At 39.9% G+C, this 26,249-nt stretch overlaps 1 protein-coding gene across 1 annotated transcript in view; it reads left to right on the top strand.

Moving 5' to 3' along the window:
* The window catches only part of LOC140185579 (mitoferrin-1-like), a 62,753-nt gene that overhangs the window by 23,506 nt on the left and 12,998 nt on the right, over positions 1 to 26,249 (top strand). Inside the window, exon 2 of the mRNA XM_072238934.1 lies at positions 24,427 to 24,655. Within this exon, the coding sequence (XP_072095035.1) occupies positions 24,427 to 24,655 (229 nt within the window). The remainder of the gene's footprint in view (positions 1 to 24,426; positions 24,656 to 26,249) is intronic.

Genomic DNA, 26,249 nt, shown 5'->3' on the forward strand with positions numbered 1-26,249 from the left:
TTTGATAGTGGAGACCCAGGTTTATGTTTGAAATAGGGTAGGGCCTCCCACATCAGACCTATTTGTCATCCCATTGTTTGAAGCAGCTGACTATAATTTTCCCTTTTTAAATGAACTGATAATGCTAGAGGTCCACATACTTATTCCAACATGTAATATTGGATCATTTTTCTTAATAAACAAATGAACAAGTAAAGTATTTTTATTTAATTGGGTTCTCATCTAGTTTTAGGACTTGCTTAAAGATCTGACTACATTTTAGATAATTTATGCAAAAGTAGAGAATTCTACAGGGTTTAAAAACTTTCTAGTATCAGTATAAGGGTGGAAATCTGGCAACCCACTTGCAGTGTATTACAAAATGTTTGGCCTCTGGCTTTTTGGGGATGGTCTAAAGAATTGGGGCTAGAGGAGTGTAAGAGTTGTAAAAAGCTCAGTGATTAATAGGGGATTTGAGCAAGTCAGAATAGTATGAAGTGATAGGAATTCACTGTTTCAGTTGTACATTTAACAAAGCTTAATCTAGGGAGACATGGGATCAAGGAGAAGAGTGTGGGTGCAGAGGAAAAAGGTGGGGGTGGGCTTACCTTCTCATACTGTCCTCACTATCTTCCAGTAGGGTTAATCTGTAGTGGCTCATTAACTATATATCAACATATCATTGAGAAGCGGGAAGAAAACAGGAAAATATACCTGATCACAGACAATATGCAAACTGCAGGTACCATCCAAAGTTAGGATTAAGTCCAGGTTGTTGGAGTTGCAAGATAGCACCAATAGTTTGCCATCTGTTTTGTACCAAATCTGCAGTCTGTTTAATACAGAATAAACAAAAATGTAGCAGTCATGATTAAATAAACCAAAAAACCTTAATTATACAAAAGTGCAGATTAAAGCAACCTATTATAAAATACACACAATGCTGGATGAGCTCAACAGGTCAGGCAACATCTATGAAAATGAATAAACAGTTGACATTATGGTTGTCAGTATAATATTTTCACAGCTTTATTTCATTAAAATTAAATTAAAACAAGGCCGTGCTGTCTCTTGTAAAGGGGCCTCTAGTTGGACACAGCTAGCTTTGTGAAAGGAAAGTTTGAATATATACTTGATTTTAAACATTTTTTGATTCGTCTACCTTGTCTACCATTAATCTACCTAGTCCCTTCAACCTGCACCCAGACCATAGCCCTCACTCTTGTCTGTGTACTGATCCAATTTTCTCTGAAATGTTGAAAATGGTGCCACCTCCACTATTTGCACTGGCACCTCATTCTGCATTCTCACCACCTTCAAAGTGAAGTTTCACCTTGTGTTCTTAAATATTTCACCCCTCACCTTTAACCTATGTCCTCTAGTTGTAGTCTCATCTGCCCAGTGGAAAAAGTTTGCTTGCATGTACCTTGCTCAGTGTTTGAGGGGATAAAGGCCTAACCTAATCAATATAACTCAGGTCCTCAACTCTTGACAACTTCCTTGTAAATTTCACTGTACTCTTTCAATCTTGCATCCTTCCTGTAGGTAGTTGACCAAAATGGCACATACAGTACCCCAATTGGGCCTTGCCAATGTCCTATACAGTGAGCCAAAAGCTTTGCAACCCTATCTACCTGTGATTCCACTTTCAAGGAATTGTGAATCTGTACTCAATGATCCCTCTGCTCTGCTGCCCTCCTCAGTGCCCTACCACTCACTGTGTAAGATCTACCCTGGTTGGTTCTCCCAGAGTGCAACACTTCACACTCGTCTGCATTAAATTCCATCTGTCATTTTTCCAGCGTGTCCATACCCTGCTACAAGCTTTGACGGTCATCTTTGCTGTTCATTACATCCCCAATGTTGATGTCATCTGGAAATTTGCTGATCCAGTTTAGCATGTTATCATCCAGATGTTGATGTGAGTGACAAACAACAACAGACCTAGCACTGATCCCTGCGCAGCACCACTTATCACAGGCCTCCAGTCAGAGAGGCAACCATCTACTACCACTCTCTGGCTTCTCCCACAGAGCTAATCTCTAAACTAATTTACTACCTCATCTTCAATGCTGAATGGCCGAACGTTCTTGACCAGCTTCCTATGTGGGATCTTTGTCAAAGGCTTTGCTGCAATCTGTAGACAACATCCACTGCCTTGCCTTCATTAATTTCCTCAAATGACTTTATAAGATTGGGTAGACATGACCTACCATGCACAAACCTTAATCAGTCTCTATCTAGTCACTCTCAACCAGCCTATAATTTCCTGGTTTATTCTTAAAGCTTTTCTTAAACAACAGAATAACATTAGCTATCCTCCACTCTGGCACCTCACAAGTGGCTAAGGATGTTTTAAATAGTTGCTAGAGCCCCTGCAATTTCTGTACTATCCTTTCACAGGATCCAAGTGAACACCTTGTCAGGCCATGGAGATTTATCCACCCTAGTTTGCCTTAAAGATAGCAAACATCACCTCTGTAATCTGTATAGAGTCCATAAAGTTGATGCCACTTTGCTTCACTTCTAAAGACTCTATCTGTCTCCTGAGTAAATACAGATGCAAAGAATGTATTTAAGATCTTCCCCATCTGTTTTACTATTCTGGTCTTCCAGAGGACTTGTTTTGTCCCTTGCTATCCTTTTGCTCTTAACATTTCTGTGGAATCTTAGAATCCTCCTTCATCTTGAGCAACTCCATGCCTTCTTTTAGCCCTCCTGATTGCCTTGTGTTCTCCTGCTTTTCTTGTACTCAAGAACCTCATTTGTTCCTGCCTGCACTTTTTTTTTAAACCAGGGCCTCAATATCTCTTGTAAACAAAGGTTCCATAAACCTATTATCTTTGCCTTTTGTTTTGACAGGAACATATAAACTCTACACTCATAATTTCATTTTTGAAAGGCTCCAATTTACAGGGTACAACTTTTGCCAGAAAACAACTTATCCCACTTGCCAGATTATTCTGATACCATCAAAATAGCCATACTCCTATTTGGAATCTCAACCAGAGGATCACACCTATCCTTTTCCATAATTGCCTTGAAACTAATGGTGTTGTGATCACTTGATAGTGTTCCCCTACACAAAGGCCTATCATCTGCCCTGTCTCATTCTCTAGTAGATCTAGTATCACATTCTCTCTAGTTGGGACTACTCTGTACTGATTGACAAACTGCCTCCAGCCCTTTTACATTATGAGAGTCTCAGTTAATATATGGAAAATTAATATCAGCTACTATTACAACTTTGTTTCTTGCAACTGTCTATATGAATTTGCTCCACTAAATCTTGTGAACTGTTGTATGGTCTAATCCTATTAACAAGGACATTTCTTATTCCTCAATTCCACCCATAAAGCCTCACCTGACAAGCTCTTCAGTCTGTTCTGACAGAGCACTGCTGTGACTTTTTTCCTGACTGGTAATGCCACACATCCCTGCCCACCCCCCACCCAATCCCTCTGACTTTATTACATCTAAAACAGCAGAATCCTGGAACATTAAGCTGCTAATCCTGCCCCTCCTGCAACCAAGTTTTACCAATGGTTACAGTGTCATAATTTTGATGTGCCAATCAATGCCCTAAGCTCATCTGCATTTCCTACAATACTAGCATTTGAAAAATACACAGCTCAGACATTAGTTCAGCCTTTTGATTCTTGACCCTATATGTAGGTTTAACAATATTGTTCTCCCTAACCACCCCACTATCTGTTCTGGCACTCTGGTTCCCATGATCTTAACTCTAGCCCTCTCCCTCTCCCTCACCCTCGCCATCCCCCTGTGCAGCACTAGAAAACCTTTCTGCTAGGATATTTGTCTCCTTTAAGTTTAGGTGCAAGCTGTCTTACCTTCCTTGGAAGAGAGTCCAATGATCCAAAAATCTGAAGCCCTCCCTCCTACACTAACTCCTTAGCCAAGTGTTAAACTGTATTAATCTTCCTATTTCTGCCCTTGCTAGCAAGTGGCACACATAGCAATCCTAAGATCACAACCCTGGAGGTTTTGTCCTTTAACTTAGCACCTAACTCTCTGACTTCACTTTGCAGGACCTTGTCACCCATCCTACCCATGTCTTTAGTACTGGCTTGGACCATGAACTTTGGCTGTTCACCCTGCTGTGAACTTAGTCTGAGATTTCCCTGACTCTGGCACCTGGGAATCTCATTCTGGTCCACAGAACCTCTTTTCTGTTCCCCTAATCAACTAAATTAATTTATTTGGATATATGTGATGATTTTGATTTGTTGTCCTTCTGCCTTTTGCAGGATACTCATGAATGAGTCCAGGCCACGACAAAAAGTCACTGACTTTTCTTCATTATAGGACAGTTGGAATGGTATGGGCAGACCTTCTCTAAACAAGATGTCCCTCTGACCCTATATCTTGTGAGAGGGATCCAGAACTCTGTACAAAAGATGAGTTTCCTCTTGTACCCTGAATGTCTACACCTGAAATTGCATCTCAAGCAGCATTAATGAGCTGAAGTACCAGTTGAAGGAGGAAATGCTGAGCCTGAAATGTTCATTCCACTCCATAGATGCTGCCTGACTTGCTCAGTTTCTCTGGCTTTTTGTGTTGTGGTAGTTTGTAAATAATGTTCAAGCTGAACTGGTCATGATAATCTGGAATACGGTGCCTGCATATTTTAAAAACAACTTGAGGGAACTGGGAAAATGCCATGTCAAATCAAGTTTGTAGATTTATAGAACTCATTGGAAAGAGGGAATATTCAATCTTGGATCCAGAATATATTACCACTAAGGTCTAACCATAGATAGACAAAAGCTTAGCCCACACCTTGCCTTGACATTACTGGTCAGAACGTTGAAGGTCTTTTTCAGAATCGGGGGAAGAAAAATCAGCTTCATTGTTATATCCTGTCTGCTGTAAAGGCCTCTGTGCTTGCTTTACCTTTAAACTGTCACTTAAATTTAAGTACATAACCATGTACAGTTGATGGATAATGCTGTCCCAAATCTGTATGATTATGATTGAATCATCTTATTGTCAAACAAACCTGTTCACATTTTTTAAAAAATTTCTGAGATTGAATTGACTTCTTTCTCTACAATTCTGGCCAAGCTGTTCTGGTAATTGAAAAAATTACTTTAGTTTTATTCTGCAAGTTGAATTTCCTTGGCATACTAAATATATGTTGTTACCTGTCATATTTACTGAGAGCCCAGACCACATGCCCTTCTCTGCATCCATTTCATTGTGAATGGAACTTGCATCACCTGTCAAGCTCAGATTTAACCCTAACCTAATCACGAGGCAATTTACAATGATGAATTAACTGACTAACTGGTATGTCTTTGGACTGTGGGAGGAAACTATAGCACCCAGAGAAAATCATGGGGAAGAGCTCTGAACACTGCCCTGAGCTATAGTATCATGGAGCTGACTGCTACACTACCGTGACGGCCTAATAAGCACTTGTTCACAGCTTTTCAGTGTTGTCTCTTGACCTTCGCAATCTATGATTACATGATATGCCAAAAATCTTTTGAAAGTTGTTATGCATATAAGTGTTACTGGCTTCTCCTCTTTTAGGTCTGGCTGATTAATGGACACCACTATGTACAAAGGAGTTTCCATAATAAATTAAAAAGTCCTATATACATTCAGATGTTTTATCATACAGATGAAAGAACTGATATTCACTCTCATCCCCTCCCCATCTCCCCTTCTTCCCATTTAAAAGTCTTGTGTGCTGTTGATACCATTCCTTACAATACTTTGGAAGTATGTTTACCATATGTGCTTTGTGTATTTTCACATGAGGACAAAATAAATTTCTGGATATCTGTAAAATGGGGCCCATTTCTAACCCAGGGAGTGCCCTTTTGACATTGAATTGATTTTATTTCTCCCATCCTTCTCAGTACATGTGTTTTTAAAAAAAAAAAAAAAAAAAAAAATTTATGTACATGAGTAAAAATTTGTTACGTCTCTATCTAAATATGCAATCATATTAATTTATAATAAATAGCACAGTCAGTGTAATATAGAGTACATTCAAGTCATCAGTCTGATGGCCTGGTGGAAGAAGCAGTCCTGGAGCCTGTTGATCCTGGCTTTTATGCAGTGGTACCGCTTCCTGCGTGGTAGCAGCTGAAATAGATTGTGGTTGGGATGGCTTGCGTCTCCAATGATCCTACAGACCCTTTTTACACACCTATCCTTGTAAGTGTCCTGAATCATGGGAAGGTCGCAACTACAAATGCACTGGGCTGTCCGCACCACTCTGTAGAGTCCTGCGATTAAGGGAGATACAGTTCGCATACCAGGCAGGATGCAGCCAGTCAGAATGATCTCGATTGTGCCCCTGTAGAAAGTTCTTAGGATTTGGGGGCCCATACCAAACTGTCTGAGGTGAAAGAGGCACTGTTGTGCCTTTTTCACCGCACAGCTGATGTGTATAGACTACATGAGTTCCTTGGTAATGTGGATGCTGAGGAACTTAAAGCTGTTTACCCTCTCAGCCCCAGATCCATTGATGTCAATAGGGGTTAGCCCGTCTCCATTCCTCTTGTAATCCACAACCAGCTCCTTTGTTCTTGCAACATCGAGGAAGAGGTTGTTTTCTTGATACCACAGTGTCAGAGAGACGACTTCTTCCTTGTAGGCCACTCTGTTGTTTGAGTTAAGGCCAATCAATGTAGTGTTGGCAAATTTAATTAGCAGATTGGAGCTGTGGGTGGCGATACAGTTACGGGTATATAGGGAGTAAAGGAGGGGATTCAGTACGCAGCGCTGAGGGGCTCCTGTATTGAGCAGCAGAGGGTTTGGAGGTGAGGGAGCCCACTCTTGACAAGCTGCTGGTGATCTGACAGGAAGTCTAGTATCCAGCTGCATGAGGCAAGGTTAAGGCCGAGGTCTCTAAGCTTCTTGTCGAGCCTGGATGGAACTATGGTGTTGAATGCTGAACTATAGTCGAAGAACAGCATTCTCACATAAGTGTCCTCCTCCAGATGTGTAAGGACGGTATGTAGAGCAGTGGCTGTTGTGTCATCTGTAGATCGGTTGTGTTGGTAGGCAAATTGTAGGGGGTTTAGTTTGGGTGGTAACAAGCTGCAGATGTCATCCTTGACCAGCCTCTTAATGTATTTGCTTATTATTGAAGTGAGAGCAACAGGATGCCAGTTGTTCAGGCTTGTTACCTTGGTCTTTTTTGGTACAGGGGCAATGGTGGATAATTTGAAACGGGAGGGCACTCTACACTGGGAGAGGGAGAGATTAAAAATGTCAGAAAACACACCTGCGGGTTGTCCTGCGCACATCCTAAGTACTTGCCCTGAAATCCCGTCCGGACCCACAGCCTTGACTGTCCACTCGTTGAAAACATCTGCGTACCTCATTCTCAGAGATGACCAGGTTGTAGGTCCCTTATGATCCCTTAAGCCTTCTCCAGCAATCACTGAAGTCAAGTAAACTTGGCTTTATCTACACTTCCCTGTTTTTCGTAGCATTGGGATGCTACATGGTCTGGAAATAGCTTCAAAAGTATTCAGCCTCCTCACCTCAAAATTCACATCCCTGAGGGCAAATACCTCTTCATCTCTATTCTAAATAGATGACCCCCTTGACCATTCTGTCCTTTGAGTTCACTTTTATTGGGATTGATAGTAAATGGTCTTCCTCAAAGCTTGGAGGACTTGTTTATGGCTGAAAGAGCAAAAAAAAATCATACGGCTGCTGGCTGATCACGTCATTGCATTCAGTATGCCAGTAAACATTGTGGGTTAGATGCCAGACTTGATCAGCTTCAAAAAATGGAATAGTTGCCCAGAATAATAGATTTAAGTTCTGCTTTCCTGATATTTCCACTGTCTTGCGCAAGATGACTGTTCCTGAAAATGACAATTAGTTAGTTTTGACTTACTGTGAAATCTGCCATCGTGGCACCGAAATTAAATTCCAAAGAGATCACTCAGGGGAAAAAAAAAACATGAAACTAGCTTGATTCCAGGAAATTGAAAAAGGTTTTTTTTTCCCTACTCAGTTGTACAACAGGAGCTGAAAAGTTGGTCTGCACAAATTTAATTTTACCTGTGCCGCTTGTTTTGCTATGTTTTTCTTTTAGTGTTGCTTTATTTTTGAAGATAATTTACTTGACCAGATTGTTTTCTCTGTCTCTCCCCTTTTTGTCTTTCTCTCCTTCTGCACATATTTTTATGTGTCAGTGCTGTGGGATTGTACCTGGTTGCCTTGAGCATCCTGCGTGGTAGCTTGGCCATAGGACCCCAGATCCTGAAGCCCTGTCTACAGAACACCCGGATGACTAAACTGATTTTAAATATTTCTGCTAATACAACGTATGTTTTAGTACTATTTGATTAATAACTCAAAACTACTTTAAAATAAAATTGAAAAGTGCATAATGCTATAAATAAGAAGTCTGGAGGTAAATTAGCCAGTTACAGTACAATGCAAAAGTCTTGGGCACATAGGCACCCCAGCTATATAACAGTTTTGCCCAGTACTGTAGTAATTTTATGTGTTGCACTGTAATGCTGCCACAAATGAAATGCAAATTTCACGAGTGAGTGATGATAAACCTGATTCTGATATGGGTCTGTATTGTGGACTGAGAATGGGAAGGAGGCAGGGAGAGGTGAGGCAGTGGGAAGCACCAGAGAGACATTGTGTAATGATCAGTAAAACAATTGTTTGGAATCAAGTGACCTTGCCTGGTGTCTCAGGGCTGTGTGTGTCTACCCGCACCACCCCCCACCCCAGCTTGCTTTCTCTGCCACCTGTTCAACATCCGTATCGTGGTACTCCACCCTTGCCATTCCCAACATTTTTTGCTCCTGCCAGATTTACAAAGTGGCTTGACATTGTACTGTGAAAATGGTTTTAGGCACCGTAGCTATATATATATATATATGTGTGTGTGTATGTATATAATATCTATGTAGGGCTTCTGCACAATATACTGCACATACAATTACATGTTATGAGGAAAAGAAAGTTTAATCAAGTCAGACTGCTCGCTTTGATTGAATAGTTAAACACATACATTAAGCTGGGAAAGCCACACTCACGCTCATCTTGGGATATTTTATTGCTGGATTCAGTGCCATTTCTAAATTGCCATATTGCACTGTGTGAATGTGAAAGTTGAAGACGAGCTGACTTTTAAACAGGAAGTAGCTATGGTTGTGGAACAAATAAATGGGCACCAGTAATTGCATTCTGGCCCGTGATGGATATTCATAGTGGGGTATTTCTGGGAATGGTACAACTCCACCCCCCCCCCCCCAAGAGGGGTGTAATAGACAGTAATAATCATATTTTAATTTGAATTGGTCCACTGTTCTATAAATACTTGATGTTTGTACTTTGTATATTTATGAGTAAATAAAAACTTTTGTAGTATTACAAAAAAGCCATACATTTTCAAATTCTAGTGATAATTTAAATTCTAGCTCATTTTTCTGCCAATGCTGAGTTTGGATTTCATTACTGCTAGCAAGTTTCATCCTGGTTGGCTTGAGACAGCTGGTGTAGTGGGTAGTACCCACTCTGCCATGCAGTAGATTTTAAAAATCGGTATGCAGCAGTGGATATAACCTTTTTAGTGGGTGAATAAAGTAACTTTGTAGTTAGAACTCTACTCATCACAACTCTGAACTGGTTATTGAACACAGCCTTAGGACTCTCTCTTAAGGTCTCTACAACTTGTGTTCTCTGTTTTATTTCTAACTACTTATTTTTGTATTTGCACATTTTGTCAGTCTTTGTCTATAGTTTTTCATTGATTCTACTGTAAATGCCTTCAAGAAAATGGCTCTCAGGGTAGTATTTGCCTACTTTGATAATAACTTGACTTCGAACTTTTGACTTGCAGGCCATCAAGAAAAATGTAGTCATCTGAAATTGCTGATCTGCATTTGATTGAAGCTGTATTGACCTGGTCTTTCTTTCCCTCTTGCTTTTCAAACTGGAACTCAAATTTTGAATGAAATGGGCTTGTAAGTGCAAGAGGAGTTTATAAACCTAATACAAAAGGAGATCTCTACTTTGGATGAACTTACTAATCACTTATTAAAAGCTGTCCTTGTTTTAGTTATGTAACTTAATGATACTCCATGTACTGAGAACACTTCGAACCTAAGTATATTGAGAGTTTGCCAGTACACTACTTCATGCCAATGCCACAAGCAGTTTTTATCAAGAGATTTTACAGTTGAAAGTACTCTTCAACTGAAAACTCTCGCTAATGACAAGATCTCCCATTGGCTACCCACTTCAATTTGGTGTCTCATTCCCATTCTGACATGTCTGTCTGCCTCTACTGTCAGGATGAGGCCAAGCTTGGGTTGGAGGAATAACACATCATATTCTGTCTAGGTAGCCTCCAACTTAATGGAATGAGCATTGATTTCTCTAACTTCTGGTACTTTCTACTACCTCTCTCCTTTTTCCATTCTTCACTCTGATTCACCTCTTACTCCTTCTCCTATCCTACCTATCACCTCTCTCTGGTGCTCCTCCTTCCCATGGTCCACTGTCCTTGCCTATGAGATTCTTCCTTCCGCCCTTTGCTTACCTTTTCCAGCTTCTATAACTCCCCTCCCACTCACTCACCTTTCACCTGCCAGCTTATACTCCTTCCCTTCCCTCTCTCTTCTGTCTCTTTCCTTTCCAATCTTGATGAAAGGCCAGAAATTTCAGCTATTTAATCCCCCTCCTAGATACTGCCTCAAAAACATCTATAGATGTACCATGGAGAGTATCCTGACAGGCTGCATCACTCTCTGGTAAGTGGGGGGGGGGGGGGTGGGGGGGAGCTATTGCACAGGTGCACAAGACCAAAAGAAGCTGCAGAGGGTTGTAAATTTTGTTGGCTCCATCTTGGGTACTCAGGACATCTTCAGGGAGCAGTGTCTCAGAAAGGCAGCGTCCATTATTAAGGACCTCCAGCACCCAAGGCATGCCCTTTTCTCACTGTTACCATCAGGTAGGAGGTACAGAAGCCTGAAGGCACACACTCAGCGATTCAGGAACAGCTTCTTTCCCTCTGCCATCGAATTCCGAAATGGACATTGAATCCTTGAGCACTACCTCACTTTTTTTTAATATATGGTTTTTTTTGTATGAATTTTAATCTATTCAATATATGTATACTGTAATTGAGTTCCTCCAGTATTGTTTCTAGCTTCCCACAGTTTCAAAAGATGTCTATTTAGTGTTATAGACCTTGTCCTTTAATCTTAGTAAGCATGCTGTGATTTTCATTTGATAGCTGTATTTAACTGAGGGTTTTAAATTGGGAATTAGAGTGATTTATAGTGAATTGGTAAATGTGTTAAGGATTGGAGCTATGTATGAACACTAGATACTTCACAGATATAGTAATCAATAATATGATTAGATTGAAATGTACACAACATTAGATTTCTTACTGGGGCAGCTCTTAAACCTTGCCCTTCAAGTCTGCAAGCCTGACTTCTTGGGAGTTCATTTTTCAGACTAACAAGCTCTTATCTTGTTTACTTTGCTCAAAATTGTTATCTTATCAGTTGCAAAACAAATACACGTGTGGTGAAAATATTGCTGGTACAGTTATGGTGCTAGTGGAAGAATTGAGTTCATTGGCTGTCTGATATTAGGTCAAAAGCATTCATTGTTATATACAGTTGGCCCTCCGTATCCCTGGGGGATTGGTTCCGGGACCCCTTGTGGATACCAAAATTCACAGCTGCTCAAGTCCCTTATATAAAAGCCTAAGAGAGCTCGTAAGGGTGTTACAAAAAGTGAAAATAACGTTCAGTGTATGTTTTGCAGTGAGTCATTATAGAGGCAGCGCGCACCCCGAGCAGCAAGAGTGCTTTATCTCGATTTATTTTGTGCATCCGTTAGCAAGATGTATCTAAGGTATCAGAAAAGCCTAAGAGAGCTCGTAAGGGTGTTACGCTTAGCATAAAACTGGACGTAACTAAGCGTTTCGATCGTGGTGAACGAAATAAAGATGTGTTGACCTTGCACCCACCATTCGTACTATTTACACGCAGAGAAAGAATCTTGAAAGCTGCCGATGCTACTATTGGTTCTGGTAGTAGCATATCTTTCCTGCTTTTACTATATGTTAGTGTTAGTTTAGGTTTTATGTGTTACTTGGTATGATTTTGTAGGTTGTTTTTTGGGTTCGGCTTATGAAAGGTTTCATAGGAAAGCTCTACTTTTGGATAGCGGGGGATACTTGTACAGTATTTTCGATCCGTGGTTGGTTGAATCCGCGGATACAGAGGGCTGACTGTAGATTTTCAAAACTTCAACCTCCTGAAAGCTTTTCTGTGCTTCCCAAGAATAAATTCATGGAGTGATTTTGCTTCGGTGTGGAAGTAACAATATACTTAAACTTAATAGATTTACTGCTGCGCATGCCACACATCTTTGTTCTTTTTTAAACAAAGTGCCTTCTGTTGATCATGAATGTTATGACATTGATCTGTTGTAATTTTTGCTTTCAAGCTTGTTTCCAGACTTATTTACAGTTAAATTATATAATATTTTCAGGGAATCTAGAGAGAAATCTCTTATCTCTTCAAATCTTTGCTGTTCTTTCAAGAACAATCCCATTACTATCTTTTCTTGCTTTGTTATTTTCACCTCCCTTTTTAATGGACTTTCAATTCCAGATAATGTACTCTGCATCCTTTAATGTTTTACCTTCTATCCCATCATATCTTTTGCTGATGACTTTAAATCTGCATCTCTCTATTTTTAACCTGCTTGCTAATGGAAGTGGTTTGTCTTATTTAGTCACCCAGATTTTGTTGGATTTGTGATTAGTTTTGTTTCTATGAGGTTATGACCTTTTGTGAACTCTAACTGTGAATGTAGTCGTATTTTGTGGCATTTGACAAACAAACTTAGACTTGAGTTGGATTTATATACTGTGGGAAATTCATTCAGTAAATTTCTGATTTCTCAAGTCCAATGTGCGTGACTATTTTAAGTTTTTTCTTTCATCAAAATAGTGACTCATTAGCTATGTTTTGCATGTTAAAAGTCAAAATAAGGTGTTTTTTTAAAAAGTTGCTGCAAAATCAAGGAGCAGTTGGTAGTTCAAGAAGAAATTGCAATTAAATGGAGAGCATGGTGGGTAATGTAATCATTAGGTAATTAAAGAATCCTTTGCCATTTTCTTATCAGGAAGTAAAATCAGAAAAGCTTTGTTTCAAGCTCCAATTATAAAAGGATTTATTGACAACTACTTTGGATAAAATTGCATTCATGTGAGCCCTATTTTTTTTGGAAATCACTAAACTTAGGGTGGACTAATTCCAAAGGCTTATCAGCAACTTTCAGTGTAATTTCCCTTCCAGCGGGAGGATATGACCTTTCAGGCTCTTTTGTTTATGGTAGATTTCCACAGTCATTGTAAACAAAAATAGTAAAACTTTATTCATGTTTTTGTAAGCATTTTGGACTATGGCCTGTGTAAATGGACTATTTAGAGAATGATTGCATTCTGCCTTTGCAAGGCTGGCAGTCCGGCGCCATTATAGTGCTACCGAGAGGTTATGATCTGAAATATGTGCACTTTAAATCATTGCAAAAATGTAAAGATTTCACATTAACTGTGATCGTACCTATTGAGATCGCATTGTTATCGCACAATTGTGCTTGTCCTGTTTTTTGTTTTCACTGTTAGGATTAAGTTGATGTTTCTTAATTACATTTCAAAAAATATTTTGAATTGCTAACCTTTGTCAGAGATGGATTTTGAATGCTTGTAGTAAGTTTTATGTTCCTGATAGCTAAAGAAGCAATCATGGACAAACTTCCTGCTCTTCAAAGTACACTATTATCAAAGTATGAGATTCGCCTCCTAAGAAACAGAATTGAACCCATGGAAAAAGACCGTTAAATACCCAATAGGCAGGGGGGGGGAGAACAAATTGTGCAAACAATAAAACTAAGCAAATAACATTCAGAGCTCAAGTTCACAAAAGGTGAGCCTGCAGCCAAGAAGCCAGTCATTACTGCAACTGACTCAGGAGCCCATTAGTTGCAAGACACAGCCTTAGTTCATTGTAGAGATGAGTAAACCTCAGACAGTGAGCTGAACACTGGTCTGTTCCTTGCTCCTGCACTGACACCCTGACCTTTACAATCTGACCCATCGCTTAAATTGGCCAAACCTTGGGTCATTCCTTGCTTTCAGACCCAAGCTCTGCCGTTTTGATACACTCTTGAGCTGCAGTTCACTGCCTCAATATGGCCCATTCATGACTTTTCCAATTCTGCCAGGCACTTAAATTAGTCAAACCTTGGATATTTCCTCTCTCTCAGGCCTGTGCCCAGGCCTCGCCACTTCATCTCTGTCTCACTTTTGCTCACACCAAGTCCGCTCCAAAAATGGCCAACCATTGGTTTTGTGTCCTGCTGCCTTGATTCAGCCCGTATGCACCTGTGCTGTGCTTCACCAGTGCCATTTAAACCAGCAACTCATCTGAATTTTTAGATCTGGTTTGAAGAAGGACCAAACAAATGATAATGAAGCACACTCTAGGCCATTGCACTGAAATGTAAACCTGGATCATGTGCTCAAACTGTGAAATGGAGCCTCACCACTTGACTCCAGTGGTCATGCTGCCAACTCAGTAAAGCTGATATTTTCACTACTGGAAAATACAAGACTTAATTAAAAATTAAGAGAAATAATTCTTCACAGCTTAATGAAAATTAGATGCAGTTTAGTTATTCAGTTTTGTGGTTCTGAAACCTGGTCCAGAGCATCATTTGTTCCTTATGTGCTGTGCCATGTGCCGTATGACATGGGCAGTCATGGTCTTTCCATGACTATGATTGTACTTGGCAAATTTTTCTACAGGAGTGGTTTGCTGTTGCCTTCTGGACAGTGCCTTTACAAGAAGGGTGACCCCAGCTATTATCAATACTCTTCAATGATTAGCTGCCTGGCGTCAGCGCTTACATAATTTGTGATGTGCACCAACTGCTTGTATGACCACCCACCCACCACCTGCTCCCATGGATTTACGTGACGCTGATCGGTGGGGCCGGCGGGGGGCATGGTGCTAACCAGGTGCTACATCCTGCCCAAGTGTGACCTGTGGGCTAGCGGAGGAAACGAGTGCCTTACACCTCCTTTGGTAGAGATGTATCTCCATCTGCTACCCAGGCCCAAAGCATACTGGTTACAAAAAGGACTGATGGTACAGCTTGAGGTGACAGATTCTATCCAGATATATATCTATAAACAGTTGGGTAGCCATTAGTTTAAATTTTTGTTCTGATTTTCAGTTGTATCCAGGATGAAGACCAGTATAAAATTAAAAATAGGGAAAATATTGGAAAGTCTCAGCAGATCAATCAGCATGCATGGAAAGAGAACCTGAACCATGGTTTCAGGCTGGAGTAACTTGCAGAGTGTTGTAGGGAAGGAAGGAACAAGGGGCTGAAGAGTGAGGACAGGATTATTGAGGTACATCTGTGGTTTATAAAGCCATCTGATAATAGATTAATGAGGAATGAGGGAGACTGAAGGAAACCAAACAAAGGAACATGTGAAAGCTGTGAATTGCAGGTAAGAACTTTGAAGCCCATGAAAAGAGAAAAATAACATAGTTCGCAGGTGGACCATTTACAGCAGAACAGATTTACAGTGAATTATCAAAAAACATTGAGTCCCGAAAGCTGTAATACACTTAGATGAAAGATGAGGCAGTGTTCCTCAAATGTGCTTTGTATTTTTATTGGTGCAGTAGGCCACAGGCAGTTAGGTTAGAGTGGGAATAGGATGGAGAATTCAAGTAACTGACCATTTGTAATTGAGAGATACCCTTGAGAATTGATCGGTGATGTTCTGCAACTCTGGATTGACCAAAAGACTTTTGAGGCTTCACTTAGGCTTGTGAGTAATCTGTTAAGTCTTTCTTTGGCCATGGGAAAATCCAGGCAATGAGTTATATGTAGGAGCAATTCAGAAATAGTGAGCATATGAAAGTACTGTGTGGCTTTCAGTTCTTTTCCAAACTGTAAATTTTGGTGTTTACAGTATTGTGATGTAATTGATATCTTGGCATACAGTTAAGTATTTACTTCAAAGCCTGAAATTTGTATCCTGATAATCATGATGCATTTACTTACGTGTTACTTTATATGACAAAAATTTTAATGTAAGGTCATTCTGAATTATTTTTATTTTACTCTCCTCTTTGGCACCAATCCTTCAACTGAGTTTTCTATTGCTGGCCTGAAAGTGGACACCGTGGTCATGAGCATTTTTGTGCTTTAAGTATTGAACTTGGGATCACTTTTTGTTGAGAGCTGTGCAATTTTTGTCTGACACTTGTCAAACTTTGCATGGGACTTGGATTTAAATTTGCAATCCTCATCCATTGAGTTTGAATTAAATTGAATTGACTTTATTAATTACATCCTTCATATACATGAGTAAAACGCTTTACATTAGGTCTCCATCTAAATATGCAATGTGCAATTTATAGTAACTTATAAATTGTATGTACAACAGGACTGTCAATATAACATAGAAGTACAATTGTGTCAGCATGAATTAATCAGTCTAATGGCCTGGTGGAAGAATCTGTCCTGAAGCCTGTTAGTCCTGACTTTTATGCTGTGGTGTCATTTCCCGGATGATAGCAGCTGGAACAGTTTGTGACTCGGGTCCCCAATGATCCTTCAGGCCCTCTCTACACACCTGTCTTTGTAAATGTTCTGAATAGTGGGAAGTTCACATCTACAGATGCGCTGGGCTGTCCGCACCACTCTGCAGAGTCCTGATTGAGGGAAATACAGTTCCTATACCAGGCAGTGATACAGCCAGTCAGGAAGCTCTCAGTTGTGCCCCTGTAGGACAGCAGCATCTATACTGAGTCATTCGTATAGCGTTAGATGTTTTGTATACCATTGGTGTTGCAAGAACAGTTCATTATTGATGCAGAGCTAGTGGCAAGTGAACATGGATATTGCTGGACAAGCCAAAAGGTTGTAGTCAATCTTGGTTTCTGACCTTCCTGGCAGATGCACTTAAATAAAATATCCTTGTCACAGTTTGGCAAGAAAGCTTTCATTGTTTGGTGAAACATATCTTCCATTGCTGCGATAGCTACCATTTTCTATAATAGGAATTCCAAATAGATGACATAGTGCTAATTTAATAATTAAAAGCAGCAAAAGTCCAAGGCTTGTAGATATTGAGCAGGCGAGAAGGCCTCTGGGGAAACTCAAACTCTGAAATTGGGACCGGATGGTGTGAACCCCCAGGGTCTTGAAGGAGTGTGCTGAGTGGAGTTCTCCAGCTCAGTTTCAATCTGAGTCTCAGCCTGGAAAGAGTCCCAATTGTGGAAATCATCACGTTTGGTGCCAGTACCTAAGAAGGACCAACCGAAAGTCGTGAATGACTACTGTCCAGTGGCCCTGACCTCACACATCACGAAGACCCTAGCGAGGCTGGTTCTGGCTCACCAGATCGGCCCTCGATGCCCTGCAGTTTGCCTACCAGGAGCACATTGGAGTCAATGATACTGTCATCTACCTGCTGAACAGAGCCTACTCCCATGTGGATAAGCAGGTCAGGTGTTTTGATTTCTCAAGTGCCTTCAATATCATACAGCCTTCATTGGTGGGAGGTGGAGAATCCGTTCAATGCAGTTTGGCACTTCCATTGTATCCTGGATAATGGACTACCTGAATGGCAGACCACAGTTTATGCAGCTTCAGAGCTGTGTGTCAGACATGGCTATAAGCAGCACTGGGGTCCCACAGAGGACTATAATGGGTCGCTTCCTGTTTACCCTGTAAACCTCTGACTTCAGATACAACACTGAGTAATGTCATCTGTAGAAAATCTCTGACTCTGCAATAGTTGGGTGTATAAAGGGAGAATGAATACAGGGCCACGGTGGAGGACTTTGTCAAATGGTGTAAGCTGAATCATTTGCAGCTCAACATCAGTAAGACGAAGAGGTTGATGGACCTTAGGAAGACAATGCCCGTGCTGCTGTTTCTATTGATGGTGAGGACCTACCAGGTCCTGGGGGTGCACCTGGATGACAGACTTGAGTGGAGCATCAACATGGGCTGTGTACAAGAAGAGCCAGAGTTGCCTCTACTTCCTAAAGAAACTGAGATCCTTTGAGTATGCAGGCCTCTCCTTCACATGTTCTACCAGTCTGTTATCGCCAGTGCAATTTTCTTTGTGGTGGTGTGCTGGGGCAATGGCATTAACACAGGTGATGACAACAGGCTCAGTATACTGATTAGAAAGGCTGCCTCTGTTGTAAGAGTCAAACTGGACATACTGGAGGCTATGGTAGAGCAAAAAACCCACCGGAAAATCCTTGCAATTCTGGACAATGTTTTTCAGCCTCTGCATGCCGCTTTAGCTGAACAGAGGAATACTTTTAGTAAAAGACTAAGACAGCTGCACTGCTCCAAAGAGCGTTATATGAGGTCATTCTTACCCTTGGCCATTAGGCTCTATAATGAATCAACCTATAGCTGGGAAGCGATGACCCCCTTCTGTTAGATTGTTTGAGGAAACAACATTTTTTATTCTTTCATCTTTACTAATATTTGTGTATCTGTGCACTTGTAATGCTATTGTGACACTAATTTCCTTTGGGATCGATAAAGTATCTATCTGTTGCTACTAAGGCTGTGTTTTGGCCTCTAGAGGTACAGTTCATTTTGGTGAACATCACTTCCTGTACGGAAGCTATTTTTATATTATTTCCAGCACAGGTTAATTTGGATTTCTACTTCAAGCGCATGGTGGAACCATATCTATTTCCATCCCTTCTTTATTTGCCCTTGAAACAGCAATAGTTATGAGTCTTAAGTTTAATATTGGTGAACATTTAGCAAATGTATTTTGAAGGAAGCATTGTTTATCGTTTATTGTCGCTCTACTAGTTTGTCTTTGTTTACGTGGCACAATAATGGAGTGTTGCGTGTGCGTATTACGTTGGTCAACACTGCAAGAATAATCAACAGTATTAATATATTAACATGATGGATTGTGAATTGAATTTCATACATATTTTGATTAACTTCCTGCAGTTTCACAAGTAGGATCGCATTAGGATGCCACAGTAGTGTTGCGGTTAGAGTGATACTATTACAGTTAGGGTTGTCTGAGTTTGGAGTTCAGTTCTCACATCTGGAAGGAGTCTGTATGTTCTCTCTGTGGAATGCATGGGTTCCCCCCGGATGCTCCAGTTTCCTCACATACTGGTTAGTAGGTTAAGTGGTCATTGCAAATTGTGCTGTGATTAGGGTTAAATCTGGGTTTGCTGGGCTGGGAGGACCTATTCCACACTATCTCAATAAAAATAAATAAATAACTGAAGGAAGCTTCTGCTCGGGGGATTTTTTTCTCTGAGAAGGTGTTTATCACAGTGCACAGCTTTGCATATCCACACTGAGGCTGTGGAACCTGAACAAAGTTCAGAAGCAATCCAAACTTGTATAGTTAGAGAATGAAACATGGAGTGAACTTGTGTATTTTGAGACAGAATGGAAAATGGGTATGGTGGACCCTGAACTGTAAGGCAATTTGGAGGAGAGGTGATAAAAAGGATTGAAGGCATGCCTTTTCCAATAAAGAAATATTGTGCTTGAATTAGAATGTAGATATAAAGGATTCCAGTTTTGAGATCCTGGGTGAGAATGGACTTAAAGGAGAGAGGGAAAGTAGCTTTGTCATATGTACATTAAAACACCAGTGAAATGCATTGTGCCAACAACGGATACAGTTCAATGACGTTCAAGTGTCGCATACTTCCAGCACCAATACAGCATGCCCTCACCTAGCATACAGTGGCATGCAATTTTGGGCACCCCGGTCAAAATTTCTGTTACTGTGAATAGCTAAGTGAGTAAAAGATGAACTGATTTCCAAAAGGCATAAAGTTAAAAAATGACACATTTCTTTAATATTTTAAGCAAGAAAACTTTTTTATTTCCATCTTTTACTGTTTACCTCCAGGTGCTGTACTGCAGTCATCTTAACTAAATGACAATTGCTGTAACTTAACTAGAAGTGATTTTGTGAACTTAATATTGAGTTAATTTTCCTCACAAATGACTGTAGTTCATTTGTACAAAAGTCATTATATTTAAATATATTTAATATTCATTAAATATTAATAGATATAACTTAGCCAAGTAAAACTGGGTGCTCTTGTACCCATTTTCTGCTAATCAAGCCTTTTTTTTTTTGGCGAAATGGGCTTTTCAGTATCGTGTGAAATGAGAATCAAAATATTTTCACATTGCCTAACTATGAGGCACTGCTCCTGAGAAAGGTGCAGTTTTCATAGTTGGCAGAAGGTTTTGGCTGCTGAAGCAACCTTGATAAGCTTTCCAGCGTGGTGTACTAAAATTTATATATTAACCCTGTAAAAAAATGATCCTGTAATCAGTCAGTTTTGTGGATGCTTTCTGTAATAATCTTTACGTAATATTGCCATTCACCCCAAATACCTTCTGTCCTTTGGCACCCTTTAATCAAAAACACTTGTGTCTGGAGGATTGAAGCATCATACTGCCTACATGTGAATATAAAACAGAAGCAAACATTGTATGAAATTACAGGCACTTTGAGCAGCATCATAATGTGATGAAGCTGCATGTAATGCAGACCACAGCTTCTACTTAATTGTCTGATTTGTATTAGCCATAATCTTTCATAACTAAATTGGAAAATATTACACATTACTGAAAAATATTCTGCAAAAATAATGTTTTAAAAATGTGTTAAATAATGACAGTGTGGGCAGTAGTTAAAGCTGGGTTAATTCAAAAGTATATTATATGATTGGTTACATTGCCATATAATAAAACATTCCTACAAAAATTCTGTGGGCCAGCTTCCCAAGTTCGTCACAAGATTTATTGAGGCTTGTATGAAATTTTGAGCAAGTTCAGGCATAGCTGATGGGACATTTGTGCCTGTCAAGTGTCAAACAGTAATAAATACAAGATTCTGCAGATGCTGGAAATAGTAAGTGCACACAGAGTGCTGGAGGAACTTAGCAAGTTAGGCAGGAGCTATGGAGTTGACCTTTTGGGCTGAGAGCTGTCATCAAGACTGGAAAGCAAGGACCAAAGTAAGAAGAAGGTGGGGGAGGAAGAGTACAAACTGGCAGGTGATTGGTAAAACCAGGTGGGTGAGTAGAGGAGCGATTGAGGTCAAGTTTCAGGCAGTGATCTACAAGAGTCTTAACAGCCCAGACATCCCGTGGCAATTCCATCACTGAGTTCCCCCATTGGTGTTTTTTTTTTTTTTTTTTTTGAGAGGAACAAGGAGGATGGGGTTGTTGGAGTTTGTGGGAGACGTGATTACATTAATCTGCGTTTTAACTGAGCGGTGCAAAAGAAGGGTTCAAATCTGGGTATTGCATGACAAGTAGATTGTTTTTACTCCCAGAGTCTTTCACCATCTTCTAGGTACAGGTTAGGAGTATGATGGATCCTATGACTTCCCTTGACACCACCCAGGGCATAGAAACCTGCTTGACTGACTTCCTGCCCACTACCACAAGCATTTGCCCCTGCCCTCCCCACCCTTCCCACCCTCCTCCTCTCCTGCCATTGATGCATTAAAGCTGGACCTACCGTCTACATGTGCCTTGCAGTTACTGAACAAGTCAACATTGACACTTTACTAACCTGCAAACTCTGCACCCGGAAGGTCTATTAATATAATAAGTACTGTATATAAGAACACCTGACCATTCCTCTTTACATTGTTAGTGGGTCAGCAGCATCACAGATATCGACTGCAGCATTTTAGGAGAGTACTTCACCCCTCACCAACATGAAAGGTCAGTTACGCTAAGCATGAAATGCTGGTCATACACCAGTGATGCCTCATTCCATAAAGGAATTAAAAAAGCCTAAATTAGAAGAGATGAGCATGGTGTGAGTAGACTGTGGGGAGATGTAGATTTGATTAAAAAATTTGAATGTCTACTTGTAGCAGTCTTCCTGACTAACAGTGATATTAGTAATCTATTTTGTAGTACATATTTTTGTTAAAAGTAAATGCAGACATTTGCGGTATAATTAAACAAATATATTTTGTAAGGTTATCTGTAGCATATTAGTACTAGGGAAAGCATGTTTTCTCAGAACCATAATTGTGCTATGTTGTGTCACAGGTTCACCTTTGAAATTTGGTATATCTGTTTGAAAGAGAGATGGGGAGGTGCTTGATTATTGGGATTTCTTCATCTCTCCCTCTTACCTCGTCACTTGCTGAGCTGCAGTGATACAGGTCCACAATCCTTTATCCGAAATTCTGAAATCCGAAAAGCTCCGAAAACTGGAGCTTTCTTTCGTGGAGTGTGGAGCGTGTCGTAACAAGGCCTGTTTGGTGCACTAACAGCTGATGTCACTCTGGTGTGACTTGGCAGCACTAGCAGAGGCCGCCAGACATCAGTTGTGGCTCAGCACTCATACTGGTTACATATGCATTTGCTGTTCGCTGATATTTTGTGTTCACTGTTGACTTTGTGTTTAATTTCACTGTGCAAATGTCAAAAAGAGCTGCAGATACCCCTGTGGGTAACAATGAGAAAAAGAGAAGGAAGCATCTATCATTATCAATAATGCAGAAAGTGGAATTATTGCAGAAGCTTGATCGTGGTGTGTCGGTGCGCCATCTTACATGAAGAATATGGTGTTGGAACTACCATTGTATATGATTTAAAGAAACAAAAACAAGTTAGGTTGCTTAGACATAAACCTATGTTAATGAGACAGGTGACACTTGAAGTCTTTAAAAACGCCATCTGTCGTAGTGCTGCTTCACAACTTGAGAATCCTGTTCCTGGCCATCAGGTACCTGTAGAGTATTTAGCTTTGTTTGCCAAACGTAATGCAAGGGTGCAGAGCGGGAAAACCCAGAAGTTCTGTCTCCAGCACTCGTTTGAACATGTACAAACTTTGTTTCTTGTCATTATTCCCTAAACAATACAGTATAACAACTATTTACATAGCATTTACATTGTATTAGGTATTATAAGTAATCTAGAGGTGATTTAAAGTATACGGGAGGATGTGTGTAGGTCCAGAGCTCCCCCAGGTCCTAAAGTCCATCCGCACTGAGACAGGTTAATTATCAATATAATTGTCAATTTTCTGAAATCTGAAAAATTCTGAATTCTAAAATGCAACTGGCCCCAAGGATTTCGGATAAGGGATTGTGGACCTGTATTATGTTCCTGGCTGAAAATCTTGCCAACACTTGGCTGCCTGGTTCACATGAAAAATAGCCTTTCAGTTCAGGTAACTTCCAGCTTTGTTCACAAATTGTAAGGAAGTGTAAAGCAGTTGTACTCTCCCCTATACATTTGGTTCCAGACGAGTTGAGCTAAGTATAATAGTCAGTTAATAACACTGGTTTCATGTTAAGGATCAGGGTACCAATTTCTTACTCTGAAACCTGGAAACAAATGACAGTGAGACAAAGATTAGGATTGCAGTTGGGGTTTGAGTGTTTAGCTGTTTGAATACATTGTTGCAGACTAAGAAGTCTGTTCTCTTGCTTGATGAAGACTATTTAAGGCAATGAACTATTTTTTTAAGACATGAGACAATTATTGTGTATGGAAAATACTGGATTTCCAATTAGATGCCTGGTCACATTGTCTCTAAATACTGCAGCAACGATAAGCCACTTGCATTAACTACCAGCTGTATATAACTACGATATATCTCAGTCAACAAAGTGATGTGCACATATTTAATCATAGCTCGATTTTTAGTTGTTATATGTTACCATGTAAAATCTCAGGGAAGATGGGCTTCAGTTATGAGTGTTAAATCTATCATTTGAAATATTGTGGTTAGAAAGGTTAGCTGGCTAAATGAATATATGGAGGATTTTTAAAGTTTTGTTGGAATGTTTTCTTTTGAAAATCATACAGTGAGCAGGAGATTATTTCAACCCTTATATTGAGGAGATAGGAATGAAAAGCTAGGCTGATTTTCCAAGTCTGAAGCAGGCAGTAGCTTGCAAAAGTAGTTTGAAGATATGATCTGTAACTGTACTGTTTTAGTTAATGTGAAATTAGTTAGTGTCAATTTAAGTTTAAATAATGTGGTAGTAATTGGGATGACGAAAGGAAAATTTCTGGCTGCAATTTAAAAATGAATTGTGATTAAGCAGATGAGCTTTGTACCTCTGTGAATGACCAAATTTGACCCAGAAGTGGCTAGGCATTTTAAGAATGGCTAGTTCCCTTCCGCAGAAAGATGTAGATTCCAATACAACTTATTTTCCAAGGCCTGAATTCTGTTTGTTAACTAGCTATGTCTCCCACTTCATCAAGGATAGTAAATGGAGCTGATGCTGAGTTACAATTTTGTGCAAATTCCAATGAAGAGATGTTGTGCTGTACTTCAAATAGTTCTCCTTTTCTTTGATTTCAGACACGAATGCAGAGCCTGCAGCCGGACCCGGCTGCCCGGTACCGGAATGTAATGGATGCCCTGAAGAGGATTGTCCGTACTGAAGGTTTTTGGAGGCCAATGAGGGGATTAAATGTGACTGCCACTGGTGCCGGGCCAGCACATGCCCTCTATTTTGCGTGCTATGAAAAGATTAAAAAGACATTGAGTGATGCCATCCATCCGGGTGGTAATAGTCACATAGCTAATGGTATTAATTACTTCAGTGATTCTTCCTCAGTTTTCACCCTTGTACCTCATCTTCCCATTTGTTGCTTTCATGTAATCTTTTAATGCTCTGTACAGGTACCTTGACCAGAATGTTCACCTAATACTGAAAACTTCTTGTGCTGTCCTGGTTTTAAAATCTACTAATCTGCCTTCCTGTAAGCATGTTGGTCTTTTTCTAGCCTTGACTTTTTTTTTCATTCATTGCTGTGATGTAACGTTGCACTTTGTGTTTTTAACTAGTGAACACATGCTAGAACCGCTAGGGACCTAACACAACCAAATAAGGCACTCGAGTCAAATAGGAGCTGTTTGGTGAGATGGTAGGCATAGCTGATATTTTTCAAACTGACACTTTTTCGTCACTAACTTCGTAACTCTGGAAGGCCTAAACCTTTATGCATGTGTTCTACTTGTCATGGATATAAACAGTATGATTACATTTAAGGGTGCAAATAAGTGGAAAGATACACTGGACACATCTCTTGACATTAGTTTTAAGAAACTTGAATGGAATTTTTCCCCACTGGTGTCCAATTTGTAAATATTTTTTTTTTGAAAAAGTGCACAATGATAGTGAACTTGCATCTACTTGAGTGATTAAGTAATTAACCAAAGACATACTGAAAGGAAGAAAAATTGGTACATGAGAGAAAGAACAGAAAATGTTTACTGGGTGAGACTAATATTGCTAAGCAAATTCTTATGCAGTATAATCACTGCATAGACCTGTTTAGCAAAAACTTGTGTTGCTACATTGAATATCTCGTGCAAGTTGTATTTGTAGGTGTAGTACTTAAATTCTCTTTGCTTCTCAAGTTCATAGGTGATGTATGTGTGGATGTAGGGTAGCAAATATATTACTGGACCGGAGATCTATATTAATGAATCCAGGTCTGCAGTGAAGTATTTTACTCTTAGCTGCTCTCTTCAATTGCTTAACATACTATTGAGATGTACTGTACCATTTACTGTACAGCAGTTGGGAACACTAAGTAAATGTCACCTTTGTCAAGAACTTATGTGAGATGAATTTGATCAAATGTCTGATAGTTTTCAACATAGGTCTTTTTCAGAAAATCGGTGTTACTTTAGTAATTTTTATTGACAATTTAAGGGCTAAATAATAGGTTTAATTTGTGGAGTTTGTATTGCAGTTTCTGGAATTCTGTTTGGTGTCACTTTGAAAAGGAATTGAATAACTGGATAAGAAAATCAAATGATTTACTCCTTTCATTCCAGCCTGTGAGTGGAGCAGTTTTAATGCTGTAGCTATTTCATAATCCTCTAACCCATGCTTATTTAATTCCACGGTTGTCATTTTATTAAATAGGCTTAGCTATGACTTGGCTTTCATTCTTTTTATTTACTACCTTATTTTAGTGCTTTCATTATTTTCTCATTTTTAGCTATAAACTATATTGCCTTGGCTTGCAGATACTTGTTAAACTTCTCACTCTGGCCTCTGCTGCTTTGTTTCATTCATTGTGCTTTTATTTCCTTGTTGTCCTGGCATGTTTTGGAGAGCTGGAGCCAGTCCTTTCTTATGTGCTTGTGCACCATCTAGTGGTGTGGTG

The sequence above is a fragment of the Mobula birostris genome, chromosome 21, assembly GCF_030028105.1.
Source record: "Mobula birostris isolate sMobBir1 chromosome 21, sMobBir1.hap1, whole genome shotgun sequence".
Lineage (NCBI taxonomy): Eukaryota > Metazoa > Chordata > Chondrichthyes > Myliobatiformes > Myliobatidae > Mobula > Mobula birostris.